This window comes from Anolis carolinensis, chromosome 3 (genome assembly GCF_035594765.1).
Source record: "Anolis carolinensis isolate JA03-04 chromosome 3, rAnoCar3.1.pri, whole genome shotgun sequence".
In the NCBI taxonomy this organism is placed as follows: domain Eukaryota; kingdom Metazoa; phylum Chordata; class Lepidosauria; order Squamata; family Dactyloidae; genus Anolis; species Anolis carolinensis.
In genome coordinates, this window is record NC_085843.1 from 87,407,357 (window position 1) to 87,434,537 (window position 27,181).

At 38.1% G+C, this 27,181-nt stretch overlaps 2 protein-coding genes across 9 annotated transcripts in view; both read left to right on the top strand.

Annotated features, from left to right (window-relative positions):
• Nucleotides 1-27,181, top strand: part of cfap47 (cilia and flagella associated protein 47) — a 411,656-nt gene that overhangs the window by 197,859 nt on the left and 186,616 nt on the right. For all 8 annotated transcript variants that reach the window (XM_003218926.3, XM_062977173.1, XM_062977171.1 and 5 more), the window contains 7 exons: nt 387-532; nt 2,052-2,160; nt 8,123-8,349; nt 9,605-9,782; nt 21,289-21,482; nt 21,988-22,131; nt 24,461-24,634. In XM_003218926.3, the coding sequence (XP_003218974.3) occupies nt 387-532; nt 2,052-2,160; nt 8,123-8,349; nt 9,605-9,782; nt 21,289-21,482; nt 21,988-22,131; nt 24,461-24,634 (1,172 nt within the window). The remainder of the gene's footprint in view (nt 1-386; nt 533-2,051; nt 2,161-8,122; nt 8,350-9,604; nt 9,783-21,288; nt 21,483-21,987; nt 22,132-24,460; nt 24,635-27,181) is intronic.
• LOC107982646 (ubiquitin carboxyl-terminal hydrolase 4-like) lies at nt 14,085-16,537 on the top strand. The gene has a single exon (XM_016992425.2). It carries the CDS (start codon nt 14,336-14,338, stop codon nt 15,689-15,691), a length of 1,356 nt encoding a protein of 451 aa, XP_016847914.2. The 5' UTR covers nt 14,085-14,335; the 3' UTR covers nt 15,692-16,537.

A 27,181-nucleotide genomic window follows, 5' to 3' on the forward strand; every position in this document is an offset into this window, starting at 1 on the left:
AATTTCAACCTGATTTCTAAATGATTCAAAGGAATCCTGAAAACTTTACTTTTCTGTCTATGAAAGAGTACTCACTATCTCTGCCTTCCCAACTTTCAGCTACTGATCTACTATAAGCTGCTTTCTGAACTTAATCATAGTTCAGAGGTCTCTTTTGTTAAAATTGGATAATAAAAATGGCAAACATGAATTAAAAGATTCAGTCATGTAGTTTTTCATAGCAATAATTCAATTTCATTTTGTAGGCTAGGGATTAAAAGCATAAGATATTATTGTTACCAAACATTTGCAATTGTAGAGTTGTAGCTAGCAATATTTCTTTACTGGAACAGATATATTTCTTGGCTTTGATACTGTATGTGGACCTGTAATTCATATTTTAACAGGTAATGGAGTTAACTGCTTACAAGAGTTCTTCAGCCCCGAAGACATAATATTATTGGGCAAAGAGAGTTCTACAATCCTTGACCTTCACTACCTTCCTTTTAATTTGGGAAAACGTTACTGTGCCATAATTTTGGTCAATCAGCAGGTAATTTTTAAAACATAACCCATTCTGGACCAGTATGATAACAGCTAGGTTGACATCTGCAAAATCATGTGAACTGATCTGCTGCTGTCTTTTGAAATGATTAATTCATAGTTGCTGTTTTATATCTATTTATCCGGAAGCACCAAGGAAATCAGTGTGGCTGTCTCCGAGTCAGCATTTGTAGGATTGTGCTATAATTCTATTTTATGTGGGGATTTTATTATGCAGTAATGGGGCATTTTCTGAGAAAGGAAGCAGCAGATTTTATCCCCTCCTCCCTCCCTTCCCCCCCCCCTCTCTCTCTCTGTATCTGTAATAAAGTACTTGCACGCCTTCCCTAGCACTTTGATGACTATGACAATTTGGATAACCACCCCTCCCTGATGATATCGACATAACTAGCACTTTTGGCCTAGTTTCCTCTGGATCTAATCCAAGATTTTATCATTATGTTTTTGTATGTGATTTTTTATGACTTGTTTTATTGTTGTTTGATCTGTTTTATTGCTTTGTTTTTATATTGTTGATGACTGAGCTTGGCCCCATGTAAGCCGCCCCGAGTCCCTCCGGGGAGATGGGGTGGGGTATAAAAATAAAATTATTATTATATTATTATTGTTTAGATCACAAGGTTCTTAAAAGATTCTGTTTCATAAGAATCTAAATGGAAAAGTACAACCTTTTTGAAATTTACTTTTACTGTATGTGCAAATAATCTATGATGAAGAACGTGGTGTTGTTATCTGACATACTTTGACCTTCATGTACAGATGTCAGGTTTGCCTCCAGGTATAACCATAAATTGTCAAGGTCTACTGACGGAACCTGCATTTCACAGTTAATGAATAGGACCAGATTGTCCTCATAGAGACAGAAATATTGCTTTAAATTAGCAGCTATTGGAGGTCTAGTGTGGGCTTCCACTGTAGAAGATATTTTAAAACTTCTCTGTCTTTGTGTGTGTAAAATATCACACAGTAAGTTCTACCTTTTCTGACTCCAGTGAATAAAAAATGTATCATGAGTGAAAATCTGTCTGACAAATCAAATGGTTTTTTTGTCCTTGATGTTTTTGGCTATTATGTACACACTGAAAAAAGCATAGCAAAACAATGTAATGAGAAATAAAAAATGCTTCCTAGATCATTCTGTGCCTCAATGCAATGTCTGGATAATCAGAAGCCACATTTTTGTTGGTTGATCCCATGACGTTCTAGTGTCTATATTTTGGTTTATTTAAGAGGCTTTCAAATAAAAACATGAAGCATTAATGCAAGTGGACTCTCAGGGACTTTCCACACAGCCATGTCACCCAGAATATCAAGGCAGAAAGTCCTACAATATCTCCCATGAACTAGGTTATCTGAGTCCACACTGCCATATATTCCACTTCAAAGCAGATAATGTGGGATTTTATTCAGTTGTGTGGAAGGGGCCTCAGTGAATTTTTCTTTGTAATCTGTGAGCATTCTAATTTGTTCTGCTTTCAGAACTGAAATGCATATGTTTTCTCTTTCAGATTGGGGAATTTGTGTACCTGGTTGAAGGAACATGTGGCTTACCATTGCCCTCAAGCTTGGTTCAAATGGACAGCCCAAATGTTCTCTGCATTAAAAATATGTTAGAAGGTAAAGTGGAAGAATGCAGGGGGTGTGGAGCAAATTGTTTTGGCAGAGCATTCAACCTTAGGTGCAGTAACTATAGAAAGAAATAAACTATTTTTAAATAATTAGTGATCACATGATATATATTAATACAATTGTTTAGTTTTTTGAGCAAATGGTAGACAAATGTTTTGATCCAGATTATAATTTTTGTATTGCTTGCATGTACTCTGGTACAAATATCAGGGACTATTTTTCTTTTTAGATATAAATCAGTCTTAGTTTCTCCAACTCCTAGCACAGCACCACACATACGATGTCATAGGCATCACTGAAACCTGGTGGGATGACTCCCATCACTGGAATTTAACCATTGAGGGCTATAACCTCTTTCACAGAAATAGAACAAAGGGGAGAGGAGGGGGAGTAGCTTTATATGTCAAAAACAGTTACGTTGCAGAAGAAATGCAAGACTGTAATCCGGGAAACCAGCTTGAAAGCATCTGGATAAGAATCAAGGGAACCGGGACTCAAAAAGATCTTGTCGTGGGTGTCTACTACAGACCTCCGAGTCAGGATGAAGGACTTGATGAAGCCTTCTGTCAACAGCTGACCAAACAGGCACAAAGAAGAGATATAGTAGTCATGGGCGATTTCAATTATCCCGATATCTGCTGGAAAACAAACTCAGCCAAGAGTACAAAGTCCAACAAATTCCTCACTTGCCTTGCAGTTAATTTTATGGTCCAGAAGGTAGAAGAGGCAACAAGGGGATCAGCAACTCTTGATCTAATCTTAACAAATGTGGAAGACCTGATCAATACAGTTGAAGTGGTTGGATCCTTAGGGGCAAGTGACCATGTGCTCCTGCAGTTTGCAATACAAAGGAATGCTGAAACTAAGACAAGTCAAACACGCATTCTGGACTTTAAGAGAGCTGACTTCCAAAAAATGAAGGAATTACTGAGCGGCATTCCGTGGACGCCGATATTAAAAAACAAGGGAGTTAAGGATGGATGGGAGTTTTTCAAAAGTGAAATACTCAAGGCGCAAGTGCAAACAGTGCCAACAAAGAAGAAAAATAAGACAAGTGCAAAGAAGCCAGAATGGATGTCCAAAGAACTTCTAACTGAGCTAAAGCTCAAAAGTGACATGCACAAGAAGTGGAAAAGGGGAGAAATCACCAAAGAAGAATTCAAACGTATAGCCAACACCTGTAGGGAAAAGGTTCGCAAGGCTAAAGCGCAAAATTAGCTCAGGCTTGCCAGGGACATAAAAAACAACAAAAAAGGCTTTTTTGCTTACGTTGGTAGAAAAAGGAAGAAAAAGGAGGCGATAGGGCCATTGCAAGGAGAAGATGGGGTGATGGCGACAGGGGACAGGGAAAAGGCAGAACTACTTAATGCCTTCTTTGCCTCGGTCTTCTCACAAAAAGAAAGCCATCTTCAACCTCAGCAACATGGAATGGACGAAGGATTGGGGGAAATCCAACCCCAAATAGAGAAACAAGTTGTCCAGGAACACCTGGCCACTCTAAACGAATTCAAGTCGCCAGGGCCAGATCAGCTACATCCAAGAGTACTGAAGGAACTAGCGGAAGTTATTTCAGAACCACTGGCAATTATCTTCGAGAGTTCTTGGAGAACGGGAGAAGTCCCAGCAGATTGGAGGAGGGCGAATGTGGTCCCTATCTTCAAGAAGGGAAAAAAGAACGACCCAAACAATTACCGTCCAGTCAGCCTCACATCAATACCAGGCAAAATTCTGGAAAAGATCATTAAGGAAGTGGTCTGCGAACACTTAGAAACAAATGCGGTCATTGCTAATAGTCAACACGGATTTACCAAAAACAAGTCATGCCAGACTAATCTGATCTCTTTTTTCGATAGAGTTACGAGTTGGGTCGATACAGGGAATGCTGTGGATGTAGCGTACCTGGATTTCAGTAAGGCCTTCGACAAAGTCCCCCACGACCTTCTGGCAAACAAACTAGTAAAATGTGGGCTAGACAAAACTACGGTTAGGTGGATCTGTAATTGGCTAAGCAAACGAACCCAAAGGGTGCTCACCAATGCGTCATCTTCATCATGGAAAGAAGTGACAAGTGGAGTGCCGCAGGGCTCCGTCCTGGGCCCGGTTCTGTTCAACATCTTTATTAATGACATAGACGAAGGGTTAGAAGGCACGATCATCAAGTTTGCAGACGACACAAAACTGGGAGGGATAGCTAACACTCCAGAAGACAGGAGCAGAATTCAAAACGATCTTGACAGACTAGAGAGATGGGCCAAAACTAACAAAATGAAGTTCAACAGGGACAAATGCAAGATACTTCACTTCGGCAGAAAAAATGGAAATCAAAGATACAGAATGGGGGACGCCTGGCTTGACAGCAGTGTGTGCGAAAAAGACCTTGGAGTCCTTGTGGACAACAAGTTAAACATGAGCCAACAATGTGATGCGGCTGCTAAAAAAGCCAGTGGGATTCTGGCCTGCATCAATAGGGGAATAGCGTCTAGATCCAGGGAAGTCATGCTCCCCCTCTATTCTGCTTGGTCAGACCACACCTGGAATACTGTGTCCAATTTTGGGCACCACAGTTGAAGGGAGATGTTGACAAGCTGGAAAGCGTCCAGAGGAGGGCGACTAAAATGATTAAGGGTCTGGAGAACAAGCCCTATGAGGAGCGGCTTAAAGAGCTGGGCATGTTTAGCCTGCAGAAGAGAAGGCTGAGAGGAGACATGATAGCCATGTACAAATACGTGAAGGGAAGTCATAGGGAGGAGGGAGCAAGTTTGTTTTCTGCTGCCCTGCAGACTAGGACACGGAACAATGGCTTCAAACTACAGGAAAGGAGATTCCACCTGAACATCAGGAAGAACTTCCTCACTGTGAGAGCTGTTCGACAGTGGAACTCTCTCCCCGGGGCCGTGGTGGAGGCTCCTTCTTTGGAGGCTTTTAAGCAGAGGCTGGATGGCCATCTGTCGGGGGTGCTTTGAATGCGATTTCCTGCTTCTTAGCAGGGGGTTGGACTGGATGGCCCATGTGGTCTCTTCCAACTCTACTATTCTATGATTCTATGATTCTATGATTCTCAGCATAGCATTGTGATTTTGCTTGCATTACCACTGTTTCAAGTAAATGTTTCTAAATTTCCAGTATGGATTTTCGATATACATAGTTATAGTTTGGTAACTCCTCGATGGATTGTCACCTTGACGTGGTCAGAGTGTTTGCGTGTTCCAGTGAACCTGTGGGCACAACCACGGGAGTCACACATTCCCAGAAGTGGCCACAGGGGAGGATCCAGACCAAGAACAATCTGAAGACCCAAAGACCGCAACGGCAGAGCAGGCGGAGGATAACATGGTACATGTTACAATGGCTGTGAAGGCGGAAGAAGGCTGCAACAGACCGAGAAGCCACTCTCGTTGTGTTAATCACACCACTGCTGGAACCTCACTCTGTGAAGACTGTGTGTTGACCAGCCATGCACCGACCTCCACACATTAAAAAAAATCACGCACAGGAGTCTTCTAAGAAATGGAGGACCATCATCCTCAAACTACGAGGGATTGCCTAAGTAAAGTAAGTAAGTAAGTAACTGGTCAGAAATGAGCAGATGTACCCTTGAAGGTACAAAGCAGCAATTCCTAAAAATGTTTCAGTACTTGCAAGCTGTTTAGCTGTTTTTAAAGTGGCTATTTTCAAAATAGTTATGTAATTTTACTTATTTAATTTGGTGTATAAAGATCAAATTTGCAGCCTTTGTACAATTAGTATCCTCTAGCCATGCTGCCATAAGAATGTATTGCTGGTTGATAATGACCACAAGCTGGCAATCCACAGGTAGTTAAAAGAGAAAGAAAGGTAATTGTAATTCCTGAAGATAATGGCTTGCAGAGCTTTCATTCACCTTGCATGGATATATAGGAAATTTCCTGTAGTTATTGCTCAAGTGACCTTTCTTTCATGGGTTACGATTCAAATATACTTCTGCATGTCCATTTAATGAGTGCCAAACAGCGCTCTCACCAAGGATTTGATGCTTATGGAGACCGTGTGTCCCTAGGCATCTCCAGTACAGGACACATAGTGACATAATAGTGTTAAAGAGAAATCTAGCTACAATTCTTTATTACCAGTGGGTCAGAGATATACCACATTGACAATTAGACATTTAAAACCTTTTAGCAGTTCACTTGACCCCTTTCTGTTTAATTGCATTCCATTTTATGTACTCGGTATTTGTTCTCATGTGGTGCTTCTGAACACAGCCAGCAATTTGAACTGCAATTCTGGAAATGAGTTTTTCTGACTACACATTTACATATACATTGGGTATTGGGTCTGTTTATGCCATGCACAAATCACCAGCCATGCCCTCATATTATTTTTTTTTATAATATGTTTAAACCATAGAAAAATATTTTGACATGTTCATGGCTTGTGAAATTTATTTCAAGACGTCTGGCTTCCTTTGGCAATTTTTTAAAATTCCTGTCATATGAAGAAGTGAAAAATAAGATCTGTTTCTAGCATTAACATTTAAAAGAGAGGGAAATAAAGGGAAAACACTTATACAGTTTTAATAGAATTGTAGTTCATCTTTTTGTGTGTTAGCTACCTGCTTTAAATGGTAGTTTGAAAATCAGTTTGCTTGCCCCAGTGTTTTTCTGCATAATGGCAGACTGTAAAAGAAATGGAAATTCAGATTGATAACTTCCCTCCATACCTTAGTAGAAGTATGACATGAGGAAATTTAATAGATTAGGTATATGCATTCCATTTATTTCTAGGCTATGAAAAGTTTAATTTTAGCTGTTAAATGCACAGAAGCCTTGCTGCTGAATAAATTTGCAAGACATTTACTAACTTACTGATACTTATGATTTTCTTGTATTACAAAAATGCTATCCCACATACCTGATCAGATCTATCTTTTCCAGTTGGGCTGTCCAAGTCTTAAAACATATCAGCTTTGCTGCTTCATTATTGATCAAGTGATGGGTGCACAAAATCCAACCTAGAATTAAACAGCAGTACTGCAATCCTGCTGGGCTTATTGGAAGAGCCACCTGTAAGGAGAGACTTGAGGAAAAGGGCTGAGCGGGAGGTTATATATAAACATGTGGGTCCTCATATTAAACTATGTCCTTCAAGCATTAATTCCCTGTCTTGTGGAAACAAAAAGCCAAATCACTCTCTTATACGCTCTTTCACATAAAACTATAATGTACTTCCATATACAGCTACAGTCTCAACAGTTCTTACCAACTGTGTGCAACAGCCAATTGGCATACCCTGGTGATAATTCTTACATCAGAGCTGGCACCCTTCTGATACCAGCTTCAGGAAACATATCAAATACATCTAGAGCTAATATTGCCTGCATGATTCCAATACATAATATTTATTAAACGGTTACTGTCTTCAGAGCATATTATTCTTCTCTCACCCTAAAGAATATCTCATGCATTGAGAACTAAAAGTATATGACAAATTCCATTTCTTTCTATAAATTTATATCTAAGACCATACAATATTGTATAGTACCATGGAGCTACCCAATAACTCTGGAGCAAACAAACACAATAAAATACATTACCTAATCCACAAATAATCTACTTGCTCATTTTCTCTTTTTTCCAGCCCACTTTAGCTCCAATGGCAGCAATGTTAAAAAAAAAGATATCTTCATGCATGATCTAAGAAAAGTCTGGTCTTTCCGATATGCTCTTCTATGTTTATATGCCTTTCAGATCTCATCCAGGTCTATGTCCTACCATTTTAGTCTGTCACCCAATGATAAACCTGCCCAATAAAATCTCACTCTTGACTGGTTTGTGTTCTATCACATACTTATCCAGCCACAGAGAAGTTCATTGGGAAATCTGAAATATGGCATTACCTTCTCAATTAATCATCTTTTCATTTTGAATAGTATTGCAAAGGGGGAGCTGACAAATGGCTTTCTTCATTGCAGGCCAAAGTGAAGAGGAGCCCATTCTTTATCTGAAATGCTGCCTTACTGATGTACTTCAGGAAAAGCTGAAGGTCCCTCTAATCAATAAAGCCAGGGAGAAGGCTCTGGCTATTGCAGCACAACAACAGATGTCTACTTTGGAGTATGAGCGAAGAAAGGTCACAGGGACACTTGAGAGCAGTAGTGTTCGGGTTGCAGTTGCAGCTTTAGGATTTTCAAGAGTTGAGGTGACAATACTATCTGTTCAAAATATAAAAGATGAACAAGGTCAAGGGGTGAAGGAATTGAAATGAATTATCTAACGGATTTAATGCAGCATGGGGTTTTGTGAATTTCGGTCTACTTTGCCAGATGCACGGATAGAGTAATTTTAAAAACATAACTATTTCAGCATGGTTGCACAGTTGTATAGGTGGGACAGAATGTAATAGGATACAGAAATATTCAAGGCCATATATCCCCAAAGCGTTGTCTCAGAGGATAAAGGTTTTTTAAAAAGAGGCTAATGTGTTGGTTTTGAAGTGAGAAAACAATAAAAACCTTTGAAATAAGAGAAAAATATGTTCTTTTGTAACAGGTATGATATGGCACCTTAGTCTCTGTTCGTACTTTTGGTAATGGGTTGGAATTTATGAATATTTTCCAGTTCAACAATTTTTCCTGTATAATCTTCCTTTGATTTTTTTATGAGCAGAAGATTGAAATGCTCACCCTCTGATTTCTGGAGTTTCTCATGTCAGATTTGTATACATTTATCCTCTTCATAGAGATTGTCCTGTTTGTCTTGTCTAGAGAGCAAAGAAGATAAATGGACACTAATGTCAAAGCATATATTACTAGAGATGCAATTCTTCACTACATTTTTGAAAAGAAACTATAATTTTAGCAATTTTCTTCTCAATGTGAGATTTTTTGTATACTGTCCACTTTTGAAGACTTTTTGCAGTTTGGGATGTATTTTATACAAATGCCCATGAGATACTTTTTGTGTAGAAAACAGCATTTTTTTCAGTAAATTTTCTGTACAGAACATGCAGAAAAAAATCCTGGCATACTTTCAATCCAAGTATAGTCAAAATACAGGGCGTGCTATTATCCATGGTTTCAGGTATCCATGCAGGTTTTGGATATGAGGGTTGTATTGTACAGCAATTTAACTGTTGAAGGTAGATCCAACTGTTCTTGCACAACTGAAAAGGATAGTTACTCATATACCTGTTATTGAGTTAAAGTAGAAATCCCATTTTCCGCGCATGTCTTCCATAGAAGTGTCGCCCAAACTTTAAGTTAGGAGTTCCACATATGGTCAGTTAAGTATTGGCATGTGGATCAAACAGTAATTGGAATGATAATATTTGGCACACAATTCTAACTCCATGAATTATATTTTTAATGCTTTCTTTGGAGTTTTGTATCTAAAAGCAGATGAGCTTTTTTTTTACAATTGCACAAATTAAAGAAAACCTTCCCATTCTTTTACAGAAAGATGTTCTCTCAAACTCTCTTAATTTCTCTGGAAAACATATTGAATACAGCGTTGAAGGAAGTATGCCTGAGTGTTTTCTGTTCCCTGACAAAATACACATACCTGTGTTGGCATCAAGCAGAGTTAATTCTACACAGCTTGGAATCAAAGTTCAGTGGTATACAGAACAAACAGGTAACAAACATTTTATTAGTAAATTTAATTAATGAAAACATTATGTGAAACTCTTTGCACACTACCTGCTGGGTTTCCTTGTGTCCAGCTGTGATCAAAGACACAATATCATCAACAAAAGCAAATAAATTCAGTTCGGGGGGAGGAGGGGGAGGTGTCCTTGGGAGCCACTGAGCACATGTTTACCACTCCTGCCTTCAAGCCATAATTTATCACAAGTGCACACTATATGTTAAGTCAAGTGTAAGTGTAGAGTAATTCTTATATTTCCGGATATAGCTGTTATAATTTTGTGAATATATAGTTGTATAATTTTTGTGAAGGTATAACTGTTTAAATGTGAATGATGCTGAACAGGCAAATACTGGTAAACATTATGAAAAAGTGTAAGAATAATGAATACACTGGTAAAAGACTTATTAGGTAAAGGTAAAGACTAGTGGTGTGCATTTGTATGGAATCGCTGTTCGTTTTGTTTCGTTTCATTCATTTTGTATCAGTTTTGTATTTGTCCCCATTTCCAAAAATGGGGCACCTATACAAATAGAATTTTCATCTCACAAAAAACCCGACATTTTTCGGACCATTGGTGGCAATGGGAGGGCTTCTGAGCCTCCCCCCCCCACTTGGGTTTTGGGCTAGAATAGTGAAAATCACCACACACAGAGGGCATTTTGACCCCCTTTAGCCCACCAATGTTTAAAAAGTTTTGATCTTCCCCAGAGTATTATTGTTATTAATATTATTATTATTATTAACACCCATTTGCACACATCAGCTGTCATGGGGAAGCAGCCCTCTCTCAGACCCAGCTTAGGGTCCCAGAGTAACTACTGTTATTAACAGGGTTGTTGTGTGTTTTCCGGGCTGTATGGCCATGTTACAGAAGTATTCTCACCTGATGTTTTGCCCACATCTATGGCAGGCATCCTCAGAGGTTGTGAGGTATATGTTATTAATATTAAAATTATTAATATCATTATTAACGCCCGTTGGCACACTTCAGCTGTCATGGGGAAGCAGACCTCTCTCAGACCCAGCTTAGGGTCACAAAGTAACTATTGTTATATTAATATTAATATTATTATTAATACCCATTGATACACATCAGTTGTAATGGGAAAGCAGCCCTCTGTCAGTACCTGCTTATTGTAACGCGGCCCAAAACAAAAGAAAAATGAAAGCAATCATGTTGACCATGCAGCGTTCTCTTTTGTGTCGCCTTTTGTTTTGTCCAAAAATGGCATCTTTCATTTCGTGTGTCTGGATGGATGATACTAAATGAACAGACAAAACAGATGAAACAAATACCACGCACATTGCTAGTAAAGACGAAACACCATAAAAGAAAAAAGGAAGGAAGGTAGATCAAGCAGGAAGAGCAACATTTGACAAAAATTAATTTTGGACCATTTTAAGTGTATCAAATACAATGCTTTTTACAAAATTGATTTCAAGTAGTAATTTCAAAATATTTTAATAATAATAATAATAATCATCATCATCATCATCATCATCTCTCTCCCCCCCCCCCCCCCGTATGTGCCACCTTGTCGTGGTGGTGGTGGGGCTTAAATGCTCCAAGGATGACTGAGAGCTGTACTGGTGGTAGTGTAACTACCGGTAGGTCCAACCAAGCCAGAGAGGTCTCAGCTGAGGATGGAATTAAGAGCACCTAACCCATTAGCATTATGGAGAATCAAACCAAAACGAAATCTATACTGGCTCGGTCGTTGCCCAGGATAAAAAGGACCACGATGGATGCTGCTGATTCTGGACATCCATCGACAAGTGGGCTATGGAATCAAAATACAAATGAACAGTCACAGAAGTGGCAGAAATATACAATGCCAGAAAACTGCACAGTTATGAAATGCTACTACAAATCAGAACCTCAAAAGCGTGGCTACCAAAAAAGGATGCATCAGCTGTGGAAGCAAGAGTACTCTGACTCACAGATAACAGAACCCCGACTGGCTGACCAACGAAGATTCATAATCCGAAACAAAGTGTTCAGTGAAGTTGAACTCAAAGAAATCCAGAAAATCTGCAAAGCAAATTACCATCAGACCACAGCCCAGACAGCAGCAGAGACTCCAGCAACACTTGGAATCGTGGAGCAGATTGAACCAGAAGAAAGTGTGGAGCTTTTGCAAGAATTTGAAGAACCAGCACTTGAAACACCTGTTGAACCACCAGGAACCTTGACAGCAAGACAACAAGAGCTCAAGGATATGATCATGGCTCATGCTGCAGCAAATGCAATAAGAAAGCAGCTCCCAATTCTAAAAACAGTGCTCAAGAGACACCTGGCGCCTCTCATGAAAGATGTGAATACAGTACTTTCCACTGTCCAAATAACATCAATTGAACAAACAAACCAGTATGCCTACAGTGCAGCAGTGATAATAACAGAAGAGCTTGGGCTCCTACAACCAAGGCAGCCCAAAAGAAAATCGACTGGAAAACCAAAGTGGAAGGTCAGGCTAGAGTTGAAAATCAAGAAACTTAGATCAGATGCAAGTAACCTAAAAATATGAAAGAAAAGAAACTGAAGAATGACAAAATCAAGCAATACCTGATTAGAAAGTACTGGCTGAACACCAGAAAAATTGAAGAAGCTTTGGAAATCGTGAAAGAACAAATTACAGCAACAGCCAGAAAAATTGAAAGATATGAAGCCAGAATCATCCAGTACAGACAAAATCAACTGTTTCAATCAGACCAAAGACGGTTCTACCAGAGTCTGAACCAAACAACAGACACAGTAACCATAAAGCTAGAAAAAACTGCAACAACAAAGTTCTGGAAAGAGCTTTGGGAAAATAATAAGAACTACAACAAAAACGCTGGGTGGATAAAGGAGTTTGAAGGAAAATTCTCCCAGAACAAAATGGAACAGTGGAAAGTGAGGGCATACATATGCCTAATGGCCAAACAATAAAGTGTCACCAGCCAGAGGCCTATAAATATCTGGGCATATTACAGCTTGACAACATCAAGCATAAACATGTGAAGCCTGTGGTCAGCAAAGAATACACACAAAGGGTCAGAAAAATTCTCAAAAGCAAGCTCAATGGATGCAACACCATCAAGGCCATAAACACCTCGGCCATACCTGTCATAGGATATACTGCTGGCATTATAAATTGGACACAGGTGGAACTGGACAATTTGGGTATAAAAACAAGAAAACTCATGACCATTCATCATTCACTGCATCCTCGCAGTGATGATGACCAGCTATATCTGCCTAGAAGATCAGGTGACAGAGGACTCTTACAAGTAAAACAAGCAGTCAAAGAAGAAGAACATGCCCTGGCAGAATATGTAAAGCAAAGTGAAGAACCTGCTTTGATTGAAGTCAAAAATCAGAAACTCCTCAAAGCACAGCAGACAAAAAACCAGTACAAGAAAACAGCACTACAAACTTGATCTGACAGCTAGCACAACAAAACATTGCATGGAAAGTTCCTTGACAAAATTGAAGGAAAAGCTGATAAGGAGAAGACCTGGCTATGGCTCACGAATGGGACTGTAAAGAAGTGTGATGTTTTAATTTATGGATGACATCTTTATTTGATTTGTTTAAACAGTCAGGTTTAGTTAAATTAAAATGGTGAGTATTAGAGCTGTTAATACCAGCACTGAAGAACCGGTTGCTATGACAACGGGGGCGGAGCCAACCGCCATTTGGAAAGGAAAAGGGGAATGTTTTAAAACCCAGTTTCAGTCTGTGATTTTTAGTCGCAGGAAGAAGACTGATTCTCATGTGGAGGATCAGGGTGGCTCAAATAAAAGAATTTGAGTCGGGTCTAAAATAAAAGGATTTATTTTAGACAGTCTGTGATTTTAAATCACAGGGAGCAGTCTGGTTTCAAGACTGAAGGGAACCAGAGGGACAGACCTCTATTAGGCCAGACTAAGCAAGTTAGGGGACTTGTTTAGGGTCATTTACAGAGGCTGTGGATTAGGGAAAGTTAATCCCAGTAGATCCAGGAGGATCAGGTTTTAGTTTAGCTGAGAGGAAGAAGTATTTTGAAAGTTTGAACACCTCATATCTGTTTGTAACCATTAAGCTAAGTGCCTTTAAAAAGTTATAAGAAACCATCAAGCTCTGTACATGCAATAAACTTGTTTTAATTTTATTCCATCTAAGTCTCTGTCATACTCCTGTACTAAGTTAAGCAACATCAACATCTGAGGTAAAATAAACAAAGAAGGTATAAAAAGAACCAGTGCCATCTGCCGACATCTCCTCCATTGGTGGCAGCGAAGAAGATAATTAAATAAATAATTAATTAAAATCATCATCCATAAGACATCTTTATAATTGGTGGTATCTGTGTGTGTGGTGGGATCAAGAGGATTCCATCTCTGTCACACATCTGTGTACACCTCTCCACAATTTGGTGGCAGCGGTGGGATCAAGAGGATTCCATTCCTGTCAGACACATCTGTACAATTGGCGGCAAGCGGCGGGATACGTATAACATCCCTAGTTTAGTGCCTGAGATCGCTCACTGAAATTTCTGAGGTAAAGGTTGTAGACAATGGCCACCAGAAAACAGAGAAAAGGAGCAGGAGAGATAGAGGTGTACCAAGAGGAAGAGAGTTCAGATTCTGAACAACAGACCACCATGTCAGAAGCAATGATGAAATATCAATTAGAGATGAAAAAATTAGAATTAGAGGCACAGATGGAGAAGATGAAATTGGAGAAAGAAGCAGAGGACAAAGAGAAACAGAGACAGGCACAGATAGAGCTGAAAAAGATGGCGATAGAATGGGAAAGACAGAAGCTGACACTGTCTCAGCCTTCTGTGGTGGCACAACCAGGAACTCCTAGTGATTTAGCCTTAAAGAGGTTTTCTAAATACACCAAGGAGGATGTGGAGATGCAGCGGATTGAGCTCGCACCACTTTTGAAAATGCCATTGTGCCCAGGGGATTCTTGGTGCCTGATTGATTATAAGTGGTTCAAAAAGTGGCAGAGATATGTGGGTTTTGAAAGCTGGGACCTGTATTATGCAAGAAAGCCTGATTACTACCCAGGACCCATTGACAACTCAAAACTTTTTGAGGATTCAGAAACTCAAACTTTAAAAAAGTATCGCATGAATGGAGTGGATTATGAGGTGATTCCTATTGAAGCCTGGAATAAGTTAGTCAATTGGTATGACTGTATAGAGGGACAGAGACCAATTGAGAGAACGGTTGTGGAGTATGGCAAATATTTCAAGTGCTGTAAAGTAGAAGTTTATCTTTTAGAGTCGAAGCCATCTCAAAATAACGACTCTGTTAATTTTGTAAGCTCACAATTTAAACAAGCAAAAGATTCTGCTGAAGATGGAGGAATCATAAACCTCCAAGAAAAATTATCTGAGTCACAGCTTGAGACTCATTGCGTGGCTGAGGTAAATGTGTCACCAGTGGCTGAGGTCTCTATTCAGTGCCATAGTGACACAGGAATAGAGCAAGCTGAAGTAATTGGGAATTTAGAAGTGCCAGTCATTGATGAAAATGATTTGCTTGAGCACTCTAAGGAGATGAATATTGGTATAAGGAGTCAGAAGTTAGAGGAAGATGGCAGTTGTTCAGGACAGACTTTGCAGATAAAGTCCAATACTACAAAGGGCAGAAGTCTGGATGCCTCTTCACAGTCTTCAACTGACTCTATCTGCTCAGTAGTTACTTCTTTGGTCACCGCAATTACAGAGCATGGTCAGCAGGTGTGGCCAGAGGAAAATTTACCTCAGGAAACCACCAAATTTGATCCAGTTGAGTTGCTGTGCACGGGAGAGCCGAAAGGACCAACAAACACACCAAAGAAGATGGACATTTTGAGCCTGAGGGTCATCGCCAATCGCAACGAATTAAGAAGCAAGTGGATATTGGTTTTCAACTGAGAGAATTCTGAGGATTTCAATGCGGCAGAGATTTACAGTTTCAACTATAATCAGTTTGCTTTCGATGTTCCACGAAAGTGCTTGGACTATGTTTCACAAGATTTCTTAAATGACTCTTGGAAGTTTCGTAAAAGACATTTTGGGACAGAGGGAGTTCATTGTGTTGCTGGGAAGGATGAGTGTAATTGTCACTGGCAACATGTTAACCTCTGGAATGCTCCGCAGAGTGAAACGTCGAGGAACTGTACCAACTGGGCTGGAGTGGAAGATTGCTATGAGTTGGACAAAGTGTCTAAAAGATGTTTTGGTCCAGTGTATAAATAAAGACTTGGGGGATAACCCAGAATAAAAATTAAACTGTTAGAAATATGATTTATGAAAAATGTATTTTAAAATGTCTCTTGATTTAAGGTTGTGAATCTTAACAACAGAAAAGATGGTAAGATATGAATATGTTATATGTATGTGCAACATTGAAGGTTTGTATTTATGGTTTATGTGTTGCATGATAAAAGGATAAGATTATATGTTAAATGTATGTTAACATGTATTGTTGTATATGTTTAGATACAATCCATATTATTTTTGACTATTCTGGGATATAGAAAAGTCAAAAATAATCTTTATGGGTTGGGAGGTGTAAAGAAGTGTGAGGGGACAGCGGGGACAGCCAGGAAGCTGAGACTGGCAAGAAGACAACATGCTGCTCAGTACACCATGGCATCAGACCTCTGCCACCCCAGTACCAATTAAGAGTATTTCTAATGAGGATAGGAAAAACTGGTCTATTTTTAGGTACAGAGAGCCAAATACTGCAATGGTAGACTGTCAGGGGCCTTCTACATTGTCATATAATCCAGATTATCAAAGCAGATAATCCACATTATCTGCTTTGAACTGAATTATATTAGTTTTTCACTGCCATATAATCCAGTTCAAGTCAGATTTTATATGGCAGTATAGAACGAGCCTCAGAGTGAGGAGAAAAAGGTTTCTGGGAAATACAGTTCTATGGTAGGATTGATCACTTCACATCCCATACAACCCAGAACGTCAATCTGGATTCCACTGAGGGCCAGGACACCTTACTTATGGTGAGACAACCCTTGTTTCAACTACCCTAAATGCTGTACTTAGAAACCTTGTAAGTACATATTTGGTGCCAATTGACCTTATAACACCAAGCCTGCAGGCACTTGCCTATATGAGAAACCCAGTCTGAATGCTGTTTGGCCTTATCTTTCACTGATCCTGTATACACTTTCTGACTGGGTGGTCCTATTCTAGGTGCTACCTTTTCCTTCTGACCAACAGATCTCCCTAGAACATGTTTTCTTACAAAATGTGTACCAGTCCTCTTGACCGAAATACCCACCAAGGGGGAAGAGAAATCTCTAGGAAATTGCCACCATTCATCTTACCTACCTGCCCCCATAACAGTGGAGCCAAAATTCCTTAGTGTAAAGACTGCAGTCCAAGCTGTGTGCTGAAATAAGAGCCCTGGGCTTTCTCCCTATATACATGTGTGAAGTGGACCCAGGTTTGAAGTATAAATATATGTATGAACTTTAATAAGCTAAATATCATTTATAAATGTAATATATTGTTAATAGCCCCATTACTAAAGTTGGCAATAAAAATTGGTATATCAACCAGCAAGCTTCTACTAAACTTGTCAGTGTAAAATACTGCAAAAGTGTTGAACATCTTGTCCTTGTTTATTGCTTAACCTAATAATGCATGTCATAGCATGTTGACATTTATGATTGCTAGGCTTAACTTTGAAATATTTATTGTCATTGTTCAGTCTAGAATACATATTTATATATTTAATAAGGATATCTAGAAAGCACAATTTCCTGAATATTTCTGTATATATGTTAAAATATGACTTCATATTATTTTCAAAAATCGATGATCATCTATCACAATGCTTTATGAATTTTTCTTCACAACATTGTTCAGTGTTGAATGTAATCAGAAATATCTTTGGTTTCAAAGTAATTTCCTGGAGCTTCAGACATGCTCTCCAGTAGACTGTTATCATTATCCTGCTTCTTCTTTCTTTGGCAATGTCATGGATCAGTAACTGGTATGTTCAAGACACAAGAACATCTCCATGCCATGCAGAGCTGGCCCTAGATATTTTTCAAGTGTAGGCGAACAGAATTTTGCCCCCCGCCCCGCCAAATCAATCACTGAAAAATAAAAGCGTTGGATAAGCGAAAATGTTGGATAATAAGGAGGGATTAAGGAAAAGCCTATTAAACATCAAATTACATTAAGATTTTAGAAATTAAGCACAAAAACATCATGTTTTACAACAAATCAACAGAAAAATCAGTCTCGACTGCGCCCCCATATATTTTGCGCCCGAAGCGACCGCTTAATTCGCCTCATTGTTGGACTGGCTCTGATGCCATGAGTTTCATAACCAAGGCTGAGGAATGAAAACCATTTGGGGCTCTGAGCAGGAAGGAGCCTGATAACACAAACCGGCTCAGACTGGAAGACCTGGAGACTGAATGGAGGAACTTTTGGAAGCTGAGAAGGGTGGGGGTGAAACTAAGACATTGCCTGCGTTTTCTTTATTTGTAACTTTGCTGTATAGTAGTAACCTAGTGTTAAAGAAATTTCCAAGATTTCCTTGCGAGTAAATTTAACTGATACCAAGGTTCTGCAATAATCACAGGAAATGTTTTCCATGGTGACATATTTTGTTTTACATGCAAAGTATGTCTTGCCTGAGTTTAACTGGTTTTTCTTTAGTAATACATTTCTATTTTTCTAATTGTTGTGTTCTAATTTCCAACATTTTAAAATGCACATTGTACACATAGTGTTAACATCACAGATTAGCAATAATTCTAGCTATAGTTATGGAATCATATATCACAACTGGTGTTAAAAATAAGGAGCTCACACCTAATATTGTAGCAAAAAAGTACATTTGTTCAGTAGGATTCATATGAACATTGTGATATGAGTTCTCATGGGGACATGAATATAACAGCTATATTCCTCCACATGTGCTGGTGTAAATTTACTAGTGTAACTGAGTACATATGGGGGAATGTTCATCTTTGCAAATCTTTCTTGCTGGGTGAGGACACCACTTTTTTGCCGCATCACTATTACCATTGCTTTGAACTGCTTAACCTAATGTACATTGAATGCAGGATAACAATGTACTGCCCTCTAAGATGTAAATGAATACAATGGAATGGGGAACCATGGCATTTGAATTAATTACAATCTCTTTGGATTGCCGTACTTAGTGTCCTTTCTTTTTGGATAGCAAAACAAGAAGACAAATGTACCACAAAAAGTAGCCATCAATGATGGTGCAAATGTTATTCAATGTGCCATAAATCCTTCAAAATAAAATGGGTTGAATCTAGATTTAACTGTGTGCACTTAGGCTGGTGGAAGTGGACTTATCTACTGCTTCTCCATAGTATCCCTCCTACTGATTTGAAAATGCTCCCCAGATGGCTGGGGGACACCAATGAATAGGTGAGCTGTGGGAGCAAAAAAAGATTATTAAAACTGAGGGAATCATCAACAAATAGAACTTTTCCATTAATGCAAATAAGATTGTCAATTTAACTCAATGTATGTACAAACCCTGTGAAACATGTGAGTACTATTATAGGTGGTGATACATGTATATTATCTAAATGAATATTTCTATTCCTATGGTGCCTTGGAGTGTGGTGGATTCTCCTTCTTGGGAGGCTTTTTAAAGAGAAGCTGGATGGACATCTTTAGGGAATGCTTTGATTGTATATGACAGGGAGTTGGACTGGATGGCCCTTGTGATCTTTTCCAACTTCGTTTCTGTTATTCTATTTATTACAGTACACAAATAGTGAAAAGAATGGTTGAAGTGTCTGTGTACAGTGAATTTGCTACTATAATACTGAATGTATTTAAACTACAGTATATATCTTTTAATTTGAATATTTGCTGTGGCTCTGTTGTCTTACATGAATGATAAAAGATTCTTATAAGTTAAATCAGAGGAAATATATTTATGAGCCAGGAATAAGTGAGTGAGTTTTATTACTTGTATACTGACAAATGTGGGGCCTTTTTGTAGAAGATAGCCATTGGGGATAATAACTTGGTGACAAACAGAAAAGAGGTAATAATTCATAAATTAGGAGGTCATTAATCATGCCTTTATGAAAGAACAAGCTAATTTATTTTAGAGAAGTTTGAACCTTGGGTGCAATCTATAATCTATTTGATAACTTGGTAATTTTGGAGACATATAATGTAATATTGTGTTATTCTTTTTCTCAAACATGGATTTTTAAGAAGGAATGAGAGTCTAAACTACAAAAATATCACGTCCAGAAATTGTAGTACCTGTGTATTTTCAACTAATGCAACTGAATATGATTTTATAACGTGAAACCCAAATTGTCAGTGATACTTCAGCAAAAAAAGTTAAAATTATCCAGACTTTTGAAGAAAATGTGTCTATGGTTTGTCTATGCTAGCCCTATATCCTGAGTTCTATAAGAAGTTGCTCCTGGACTAACACAGGGTAAAACCTATAAAACTCCAGAGCAGCCACACATGTCAGGATAGAATGGTGGGCTAACTCTAATTTGAATTGACCGACTCTTCATATAGCTAGGGGACTCTCCCCTTCTCCTTGGTTGTATGGATTCTTTTGCTGATGGTAACCAGCGATGTTGGGAGCTCTCCGGAGCTCTATGCTGGCTTCTGTGGTGATGGGGATGACAGTTTACTGACTTTTTGTGTATACTAAAATGAAGGCCCCAGTGCCATCAGTGAGACTTGTTTCTGGTAGGTGCCCATAGATTTATGGCCTGAGTCATGTTGTCTTGCAAAATACCAATGCTATTCTCTAGCTTCCTCATTATGACACAACTCTCCCATCGCTCAATAGGAAGTCTTGAACAGCTAAAGGCTATAATATATAAGAAGAGAGAGATTCATGTATGGAGATTTAATACTTTTTTTAAAAGCAGCTACAGAGGTTATCAGATTATACTGGCCATTGAGGAAAGTAGATCTGATGCTTTTAAAAAATCATTGTTATCTCTTCGATGGTCAAAAACAATTTTGTCTATAAATGAAAAAACTTGTTAATCTCTGATTTCCCTTAAAATTCTAGCTTGACCCTTGATTCACAGAAATGTCTAGAAGCAATTCTGGCCCAATACTTTCCTAACATCTCTTTAAAAGACTTCTATATGGTTTATGGGAGACAGATAATTAATTTGTGCAATATGAACCATCTCACTGCTGTGTGACTTCTTACTTTTGTTGTAGGTGATATAGTAAGCCAGTAGTCTTGATGTGTGTTTTTAGTTGCAAATATATCTTTATAAGGCTTGCAAAGATCTGCTCTAATGAATTTTACCAAAGGATAAATTCAAATACCAAAGGATAGCTCTAATGTAGTATTGACGGTGTAATAACTGTATAAACAAAAAATATTGTGGATAGGGAAAAGAGCAGTAAAAACCTTTTGTCTGGATTTTAATTTCATTTGTTTTCTCTACAAATTGTGAAACCCACAACATAATCTAAACAAATACTTCATTTTCTCTCCACAGAAGATGATGCTGTTGAGCTTTCTATGATGTTTATACCTCAGTATCCTGGCCGATATCCTTGCCACATTCTTCTGCAGTCCAAATACGATATCCGTCTTTTTAAAATCGAGTGTGTGGTGAATACAGATACTACTGAAGCTGAGTTAGAATTTGTAACTCCAGCATATCATGCTGTGACTCAAGACATCCCAGTAGTATGTTCATTTTGCTTCCTAAAACTTCAATAAGCCTAGGAATTTCTAAGTTTACAATGATGGTTTAGCAAAAAACAAAAATATATATTTCTGTAAACAGATGGAAAACGGGGTGGACATGGAAGCTCTTCCTGCATTTAATTTATATTACTTTAAAAACCTTGTGTAATTTTGGGTGCATAATTACAACACTACAAATAGCTGAAAAAGGTTTTTAGCTTGCATAAGTTAACTGAAATTTATGGGAGGAAAGTATCCAGAGCCCTCCTCCACACCTTCTTACTTCATGCAGATTATATTTGCAAAATCAGGAGAGCCCTTCTGAAGAAGGGGGAATCTGGGGAAGTGGAGAATCAGGGAGAATAGACAGACAACTGTTTTGGGATAATGTCATTCTCCACCAACAATCTTCTGTCATCTGTTAATTAATGTATGCACTGGTTTTTTTTTCATTTTTAAAGGAAGTGTTGTGTCTTTAGAAATTACATCTGCTTATTTTTTTCAGACTAACATGAGTCAACAGGATTGGAAACTTGATGCCATTATAAAGGGATGCAGTTTTTACGGCCCCCCTCTTATGTATGTGGCCCCAGGTGAAACAACATCCTACACTCTTATGTATAAGCCAACTGCGGAAGGTGAAACCAAGGTAAGAGGAAAAAGTCTCATGTTTTGTGCATGAGAAGAGCTTGTATACAGAAATGGTTTAAAAATCTAGCAAACAGGGCACCCATAAACTCTTACCAGTATCCTTGAATCTTATGGTGACTCCAAAATAGTAGTAGCACAGTTTACTCTTGGCACTTGCATAAAGAACATTTTGGGCCTCTTTCCAAGTTTGTTTGGATATACGTTATGATCAAAAATCAAGAAACTGAGGGAGGCAAAGGGAAAACCTGAGACACTTCTGGTCTCTTAAAAAGGTTACCGGCTGAGAGAGCAGCCTCCATAGGTAGGAATGTTAACATTTGCAGAATAGTTCAAGAGTAATGATGACAACCCATAATACTATAAAGTTTTTAAAATTAAAAAACACATATTGAATTGTCTTTATTTTAACAAATCACACCCTCCTGTCTGTCACATTATGTTCTGGCTTTCTCTGTGAACCTCTATCTCAGGGGTCCCCAAAATTTTTAAACAGGGGCCAGTTCATGGTCCCTCAGACCGTTGGAGGGCCGGACTATAATTTTTTAAAGAACTATGCACAAATTCCCATGCACACTGCAAATATCTTATTTTGAAGTAAATAAACAAACAGAACGGGAACAAATACAGCCTCAATGTTAATAATAATCATAATAATCCTAATAAAAATAATAAAGAGGGTTAGAAGAGACCTCTTCGGCCATTTAGTCCAACCCCCTTCTACCTTTGTGCACCAAAAGCACTAGCAAAGCACCCCTGACAGATGGCCACCCAGTCTCAATGTTAATAATAATACTGTAATAATAATAATAATAATAATAATAATAATAATAATAATAATAATAATAATACATCACACAGTCCTAGACACTTGGGAAGTGTTCGACTTGTGATTTTGTGATACGAAATCCAGCATATCTATCTTGTTTGCTGTGTCATACAACGTAGTTGTGTCAATAATAATAATAATAATAATAATAATAATAATAATAATAATAATAATATATCACACAGTCCTAAATGCTTGGGAAGTGTTCGATTTGTGATTTTGTGATACGAAATCCAGCATATATATCTCATTTGCTCTGTTATACTGTTTCCTTCTGTCAATAATAATAATAAAGAGGGTTGGAAGAGACCCCGTGGGCCATTTAGTCCAACCCCCTTCTGCCTTTGTGCACCAAAAGCACTAGCAAAGCACCCCTTAATAATTAATTAAATAATAATTAAAATACCATTATAAACAAGCAAAGCTTTGGAAGGCACACACCAGGCGAGGGAGGAGGTGGGAAAGGTGTGTGTCTTTCCCTCCTCCCTCATGCTGCACGCGCCTTCCTCGGTGGAGGAGGAGGGAGCCGCCACCACGGGGGCTGCATAAATGGCTTCGATGGGCCGCATGTGGCCCCCGGGCCTTAGTTTGGGGACCCCTGCTCTATCTCCTTGTGCTCAAATATTTTATTATATTAAATTATTTATACTGCTAATCCAATTCCTGTCTTTTATATCCTGTCTCCTTTTTCCCCCTTCATTTCTAAAACTGCATTCTTATGCATATTTACCTCAAAATATCCTCTGTTGAACTCAATAGAACAGCTTTATGCTTTCTGAAACAACCACCAGTGTAGCATTCCTCTGTACATCCTCAGAAGACTGTTCTGTACATGCCCCTGTCTGCCTCTCCCCTTCTCTACACAATAAAACCTTTTAAAACTTGTTTGAGAAAAGGAGGTTCCAAGAGCTGGGGCACCAAAAAAAGGGGGGAGAACAAAGGGGAAAACATCCAAATCTATGAGGAAAAAGCTAAGCTAAAATAGTGACAAAAGAAAGGAGGTACCAAAATTACAAGCTTTCCCAAAAAGCAGAAGCTGTAGTTGTTAAGGATCGAATTAGAGAAACCTAGTTCTCACCAAGATATCTTTCCCATATTATTGAAATCTATCATGAAGAGGACAAAGTGTCATATTTTGTGTATGATAACTTGTATAAGGAAATATATTGAATATATTGATTCCTATGAGCCACAGCAATGCATGGCCCGGCATAGCTAGTTTTTAAATATATTTTTCTTCTTATTCCTGCTCTTATTCTGCTCATAGCACTATACATAATGTGTAATAGCTGCCATTTAGAACAGTGTAAAACTGGTATTCCATTGTATCACCCTTGTAAAAAATCTGGCTTAATTCCTTCAATGAAAACTATTTCCGCTCACGATTAGACACAGCATTTCCTATGGCATACCATCAGAAAATCTCTTTCACAATTCCTGCCTTTTTTAATTAAAAAAATGTACATTGGTAATGATTTTTTACTTCTTTTGTTTATCATAGGGGAAGCTTATTTTACAGAACAAAGTCAATGGCACGGATCATATTTTTCTTCTGAAAGGAGTTGCAACAAAACCATTGGCACTGGATCATATTAAGATAGAATGCCAAGTTAGGCAGATTACAGAGAAAGTCATAATGGTGCCCAATTTTACCAAGAATGAATTAAAATACAAGGTAAATCTGTGGATGCCTGAATGAGTGGGAACATATAATTGCTTCACAGAATCAAAAGCCCTACTTCTTTCTCCTCTTTTTCATTTTCTTGTTTAGAAATGTTTTTATTTCACTCTTTAGCCTGCAGACTCAGAATGGGGAATACTACTTGGAATTATCCCATAATAATTTAGAATGGCATACTTGCTAATGTTGAATTCACTAAAAATTGGAGTGACCTAAACAGAATTTTGAATGTTAAATTGTTTATTCCTAATAGTTTCCCAGGTACATTAGAGATGTTCAGCCAAAAAAAAAAACCCTAGTTAATTCAACTTAGTTTGTGAGCTACCTAAGGCTACCTTGGATTATTAGATTGTGTAGGTATTATTTATGTTATTAAGTATATGTATTGATTGTATCTTTGTTGACTTTACTTGTTGACCGTATTAATAAATTAAGGAAACTCTGTACGATGATGTACTTTCTCGATACAGATACTGTTTTTTCTTGCATATGTTTTTTTGTTGGTTACTATATTTGGAATTTTGTTTTCTTGAATAAAAATTATACTTAAACATAGATTATCTAGAATTGCACATTTTCCACATCTATAAGGCAATACCCTTGATTTTGTCAGGGAACTTTCTCTCTACTTACTTTGAGGATTTCGGTAAGTTTGATTTGAGCATTTTAAAGGTGACCTCAGTGACTCAATTACTTTAACGTATGTGTTAACCACTTTAGGTTGTGTGTTTGCTCTCCTCATCAGTTGTTGTATCTGACTAGAGCTTGCCCCTGTGACATAGGCTGTAGGTTTGCATAGTTACTTAGTTATAGATTGTCTATATATTGAGATACATTATCCAAACTCTCTTTGAAGTGATATACTATTCACCTCACTTCCTGTTCTGTTCTTCACCTCTCCAAAATTGTTCATTCTCAGAATTTTCATATGGTTATTTTAATAAACTCACATGAATGCTATGAAAGTAATTTGCTTATATAGAGAAATGTCTGGCCTTTTGTGAATTAAGGAGGCAAGGTTTGTTTGAAAACATATTTGTATGTGATTTGTGTAATAAAACACTGAATAGCTCTGTACAATTCTGCCCCAACATAATTACTTTAACACTGCTTCGAAATTGGCCCTCCCAATCTGCCATCTCATTTGCAAGTGGCTAATGGGACAGGCATCTTGTTGATTTGAAGAAATAGGGAACAAAATTATTTGAAATGTTGTGATGGAAGTCATGTCTTTTGGGGCAACAAGGGAAGTACAATCTGCGGTAGGTGGACAAAATCTGCGGGATTGAGCAACAGGCACATTAGCAAGAGGAATCTATTCTGGACAGTTGATAATATCCCCCCTTTGCCCTAGAATGAATTTAAGTTTTCATGTAGTTGTTGTCCAGTGTTTTTTTTATGACAGAAAAAGAGAGAGGTGAGGTGAGGTAGATGCACTGTTTTACCATTTGTTCATGCCAACAGATTTGGATTCCCCATGTATGTTTCTTAAATGTATTGAGGTGGTCAGAGTTTAGATTAATGTGTGCATCACTTGGATGTGAGATACAAGGTAATATAAAATGTGAGTCCTATCCTGAACCACCTAATTTTGAATGCTGTCAATGCAAATAAAATGCCTAATGACATTTTTCTATTTTGAACAGTTTGAAACTTTAGTATAAACGTTGTATAGTCAATGGACTGCAAGAGTTTGCAGCCATCTTCATATTTTGCTCCAGTTAAGGTATAGTAACTAGTAAATGTTTGCCTTTGTGTCTTATATGAGTCTTGGTATTCAGTTTTTTGAATAACGAGATAAATTAAGTTATTAATTTAATGCCAATGCCATTTCTTTAAGAAGTTATTTTCATTATCCAGTTTTGTATTTTTTTTCTTTGTTATTACTCAGTGAAATGTCAATTTTGGTATTTGTTTAGGAAAACATAGTCTTTCTAGCTGTCCTTTTCAGAAAAGAAGAAAATAATCCTTTGGTAGCCCATTGAGGTGCCCAGTGGGATGTTGTGGGATTTTATATTTATAGTGTTTTTTTTCATTATCTTTGTCTCTTATTGTACTATTTTTGGTGGAAAGGGCACTAAAATAAACATTATCATCATCATATACTCTCAATAGGACAAATATAGTATCCCAATCCTTGTGTCACATATTACGGAGGGTAGCATTGCACTTTCAGGGAATCACATGAACCCTTGGATTTTCATTTAATAAGGCTTTTTATTTTTTTCTTCATAGTGTTTGTGACTCACACTTACAGGTCTGTTGTGTCCCTACATAGCATTGGTTGGAAACTTCTATGCTATGCCCACCCTCTTAAAATCATAGAGTTGGACAAGATCATAAAGGCCACCCAGTCCAACCCCATTCTACCATGCAGGAACGCACAATCAAAGCACACCCAATAGGTGCCCATTCAGGTTCTGTTTAGAATCCTTCGGAGAAGGGGACTCCACCACATCCTCAGGCAACATTTTCCATAGTTGAACAGCTCTTACCATCAGGAAGTTCTTTCTAATGTTTAGGCGGACTCTCTTTTCTTGC